General features: G+C 58.0%; 1 protein-coding gene across 3 annotated transcripts; it reads left to right on the top strand.

The window, feature by feature from the left end:
- The first annotated feature begins 202 nt into the window (after positions 1 to 202).
- On the top strand, positions 203 to 3,894 carry LOC129038117 (class I histocompatibility antigen, Gogo-B*0102 alpha chain). Of its 3 annotated transcripts, none has more exons than XM_054490701.2 (8): positions 203 to 691; positions 821 to 1,090; positions 1,330 to 1,605; positions 2,181 to 2,456; positions 2,561 to 2,677; positions 3,118 to 3,150; positions 3,257 to 3,304; positions 3,471 to 3,894. In XM_054490701.2, exons 1-7 carry the CDS (start codon positions 628 to 630, stop codon positions 3,298 to 3,300), a joined length of 1,080 nt encoding a protein of 359 aa, XP_054346676.2. In that variant the 5' UTR covers positions 203 to 627; the 3' UTR covers positions 3,301 to 3,304; positions 3,471 to 3,894. The 3 variants fall into 3 exon arrangements, with proteins under 3 accessions (XP_054346676.2, XP_063523013.1, XP_063523014.1); XM_063666944.1 differs by having other exon boundaries at positions 585 to 691; positions 933 to 1,090; XM_063666943.1 differs by lacking the exon at positions 3,471 to 3,894 and having other exon boundaries at positions 563 to 691; positions 3,118 to 3,281.
- The last annotated feature ends 420 nt before the right edge of the window (positions 3,895 to 4,314 follow it).

Genomic DNA, 4,314 nt, shown 5'->3' with positions numbered 1-4,314 from the left:
ACAAAAAGGAAACTGGTCTCTATGAGAATCTCTATGTGGTGCCTTCAGATAAAACTTCACCAGGTTTAGAGAGAAACCCCCTGTCTCTACACCTCCATTCCCAAGGCGAGCTCACTCTCTGGCATCAAGTTCCCCGTGCTCAGTTTCCCTATACAAGAGTCCAAGGGGAGAGGTAAGGAGTGGGAGGCAGGGAGTCCAGTTCAGGGACGGGGATTCCAGGAGGAGAAGTGAAGGGGAAGTGGCTGGGCGCAGCCTGGGGGTCTCTCCCTGGTTTCCACAGACAGATCCTTGTCCAGGACTCAGGCAGACAGTGTGACAAAGAGGCTTGGTGTAGGAGAAGAGGGATCAGGGCGAAGTCCCAGGTCCCGGGCCGGGCTCTCAGGGTCTCAGGCTCCGAGGGCCGTGTCTGCAATGGGGAGGCGCAGCGTTGGGGATTCCCCGCTCCCCTGAGTTTCACTTCTTCTCCCAACCCGCGTCGGGTTCTTCTTCCAGGATACTCATGACGCGTCCCCACTTCCCACTCCCATTGGGTGTCGGGTGTCTAGAGAAGCCAATCAGTGTCCGAGTTCTAAAGCCCCCAGTCACCCACCCGGACTCAGAGTCTCCTCAGACGCCGAGAGGCGGGTCATGGCGCCCCGAACCCTCCTCCTGCTGCTCTCGGAGGTCCTGGCCCTGACCGAGACCTGGGCCGGTGAGTGCGGGGTCGGGAGGGAAATGGCCTCTGTGGGGAGGAGCGAGGGGACCGCAGGCGGGGGCGCAGGACCCGGGGAGCCGCGCCGGGAGGAGGGTCGGGCGGGTCTCAGCCCCTCCTCGCCCCCAGGCTCCCACTCCATGAGGTATTTCGACACCTCCGTGTCCCGGCCCGGCCGCGGGGAGCCCCGCTTCATCACCGTGGGCTATGTGGACGACACCCAGTTCGTGCGGTTCGACAGCGACGCCGCGAGTCCGAGGATGGAGCCGCGGGTGCCATGCATAGAGCAGGAGGGGCCGGAGTATTGGGACCAGGAGACACAGAAAGCCAAGGCCTCCGCACAGACTGACCGAGTGAGCCTGCGGACCCTGCTCCGCTACTACAACCAGAGCGAGGACGGTGAGTGACCCCGGCCCGGGGCGCAGGTCACGACCCCTCATCCCCCACGGACGGCCCGGGTCGCCCCGAGTCTCCGGGTCGCAGATCCACCCCGAGGCCGAGGGACCCGCCCAGACCCTCCACCAGAGAGAGCCCCAGGCGCCTTTACCCGGTTTCATTTTCAGTTGAGGCCAAAATCCCCGCGGGTTGGTCGGGGCGGGGGGCTCCGGGGACTGGGCTGACCGCGGGGATGGGGCCAGGGTCTCACACCTGGCAGAGGATGTATGGCTGCTACGTGGGGCCCGACGGGCGCCTCCTCCGCGGGTATGACCAGTACGCCTACGACGGCAAGGATTACATCGCCCTGAACGAGGACCTGAGCTCCTGGACCGCTGCGGACATGGCGGCTCAGATCACCCAGCGCAAGTGGGAGGCGGCCCGTTGGGCGGAGCAGTTGAGAGCCTACCTGGAGGGCCGGTGCGTGCAGTGGCTCCGCAGATACCTGGAGAACGGGAAGGAGACGCTGCAGCGCGCGGGTACCAGGGGCAGTGGGGAGCCTTCCCCATCTCCTATAGGTCTCCCGGGATGGCCTCCCACGAGGAGGGGAGGAAAAGGGGATCAGCCCTAGAGTGTCGCCCTCCCTTGAATGGAGAATGGCATGAGTTTTCCTGAGTTTCCTCTGAGGGCCCCATCTGCTCTCTAGGACAATTAAGGGATGACGTCTCTGAGGAAATGGAGGGGAAGACAGTCCCTAGAATACTGATGAGGGGTCCCCTTTGACCCCTGCAGCAGCCTTGGGCACCGTGAATTTTTCTCTCAGGCCTTGTTCTCTGCCTCACACTAAATGCGTTTGAAGGTCTGATTCCAGCTTTTCTGAGTCCCTCGGCCTCCACTCAGGGCAGGACCAGAAGTCGCTATTCCCCCCTCAGAGACTAGAACTCTCCAAGGAATAGGGATTATCCCAGGTGCCTGTGTCCAGGCTGGTGTCTGGGTTCTGTGCTCCCTTCCCCACCCCAGGTGTCCTGTCCAGTCTCAGGGTGGTCACGTGGGTGCTGCTGGAGTGTCTCATGAGAGATGCAAAGCGCCTGAATTTTCTGACTCTTCCCATCAGACCCCCCAAAGACACACGTGACCCACCACCCCAACTCTGACCATGAGACCACCCTGAGGTGCTGGGCCCTGGGCTTCTACCCTGCGGAGATCACACTGACCTGGCAGCGGGATGGGGAGGACCAGACCCAGGACACGGAGCTTGTGGAGACCAGGCCAGCAGGAGATGGAACCTTCCAGAAGTGGGCAGCTGTGGTGGTGCCTTCTGGAGAAGAGCAGAGATACACATGCCATGTGCAGCATGAGGGGCTGCCGGAGCCCCTCACCCTGAGATGGAGTAAGGAGGGGGATGAGGGGTCATGTCTCTTCTCAGGGAAAGCAGGAGCCCTTCTGGAGCCCTTCAGCAGGGTCAGGGCCCCTCATCTTCCCCTCCTTTCCCAGAGCCATCTTCCCAGTCCACCATCCCCATCGTGGGCATTGTTGCTGGCCTGGCTGTCCTAGCAGTTGTGGTCATCGGAATTGTGGTCGCTGCTGTGATGTGTAGGAGGAAGAGCTCAGGTAGGGAAGGGGTGAGGGGTGGGGTCTGGGTTTTCTTGTCCCACTAGGGGTTTCAAGCCCCAGGTAGAAGTGTTCCCTGCCTCATTACTGGAAGCAGCATCCACACAGGGGCTAACCCAGCCTGGGACCCTGTGTGCCAGCACTTACTCTTTTGTGCAGCACATATGACAATGAAGGACGGATGTATCACCTTGATGATTATGGTATTGGGGTCCTGATTCCAGCATTCATGAGTCAGGGGAAGGTCCCTGCTAAGGACAGACCTTAGGAGGGCAGTTGGTCCAGGACATGCACCTGCTTTCCTCATGTTTCCTCATCCTGTCCTGGGTCTGTAGTCATAGTTCTGAAAATTTCTCTCGGGTCCCAGACTAGGAGGTTCCTGTAAGATCTCATGGCCCTGCTTCCTCCCAGTCCCCTCACAGGACATTTTCTTCCCACAGGTGGAAAAGGAGGGAGCTACTCTCAGGCTGCGTGTAAGTGGTGGGGGTGGGAGCGTGGAGGAGCTCACCCACCCCATAATTCCTCCTGTCCCACGTCTCCTGTGGGCTCTGACCGGGTCCTGTTTTTGTTCTACCCCAGCCAGCGACAGCGTCCAGGGCTCTGATGTGTCTCTCACGGCTTGAAAAGGTGAGATTCTTGGGGTCTAGAGTGGGCGGGGGGATGGGGCAGAGGGGAAAGACCTGGGTAATGGAGATTCTTTGATTGGGACGTTTCGAGTGTGTGGTGGGCTGTTCAGAGTGTCATCACTTACCATGACTGACTTGAATTTGTTCATGACTGTTGTTTTCTGTAGCCTGAGACAGCTGCCTGTGTGGGACTGAGATGCAGGATTTCTTCACGCCTCCCTTTTGTGACTTCAGGAGACTCTGGCATCTCTTTCTGCGAAGGCATCTGAATGTGTCTGCATCTCTGTTAGCATAATGTGAGGAGGTGAAGAGACAGCCCACTCCCGGGTCCACTGTGACCCCTGTTCCCATGCTGACCTGTGTTTCCTCCCCAGTCATCCTTCCTGTTCCAGAGAGATGGGGCTGGATGTCTCCATCTCTGTCTCAACTTTATGTGCACTGAGCTGCAACTTCTTACTTCCCTACTGAAAATATGAATCTGAATATAAATTTGTTTTCTCAAATATTTGCTATGAGAGGTTGATGGGTTAATTAAATAAGTCAATTCCTAGAATTTGAGAGAGCAAATAAAGACCTGAGAACCTTCCAGAATCTGCATGTTCGCTGTGCTGAGTCTGTTGCAGGTGGGGATGGAGAAGGCTGTGAGGAGGCGAGTGTGGACGAGGCCTGTGCCTAGTTGCTGTTCAGTTCTTCATGAGGTTTATGTGGTCAGTCCTCAGCTGGGTCACCTTCACTGCTCCATTGTCCTTGTCCCTTCAGTGGAAACTTGTCCAGCGGGAGCTATGACCACAGAGGCTCAGACATTGCCCAGGGCGGCCCCTGCACATGGGGGTCTCTGTGAGTTCTGAGACAAATTTTCAGAGCCATTCACTTCCTGCCCTGCCTCTAGAGCTCCTCTTCTGCTCTGCTCTCCTGCCCTCTCTCCCTGCCCTGGTTCTAGTGATCTTGGTGCTGAATCCAATCCCAACTCATGAATCTATAAAGCAGAGTCTAATTTAGACTTACATTTGT

Source organism: Pongo pygmaeus, chromosome 5 (genome assembly GCF_028885625.2).
Source record: "Pongo pygmaeus isolate AG05252 chromosome 5, NHGRI_mPonPyg2-v2.0_pri, whole genome shotgun sequence".
Classification (NCBI taxonomy): Eukaryota; Metazoa; Chordata; class Mammalia; order Primates; family Hominidae; genus Pongo; species Pongo pygmaeus.
The sequence above is the reverse complement of the archived record's forward strand: the minus strand, read 5'-3'. Positions and strand labels throughout refer to the sequence as shown.

What these genes read in the sequence shown, in the direction of transcription:
- LOC129038117 (XM_063666943.1), top strand. Translation starts at nt 628, where the DNA reads ATGGCGCCCCGAACCCTCCTCCTGCTGCTCTCGGAGGTCCTGGCCCTG. An exon ending in CCTGACCGAGACCTGGGCCG is followed by an intron (nt 692 to 820) that starts GTGAGTGCGGGG and finishes CCTCGCCCCCAG; the next exon opens with GCTCCCACTCCATGAGGTAT. An exon ending in GGAGACGCTGCAGCGCGCGG is followed by an intron (nt 1,606 to 2,180) that starts GTACCAGGGGCA and finishes TCTTCCCATCAG; the next exon opens with ACCCCCCAAAGACACACGTG.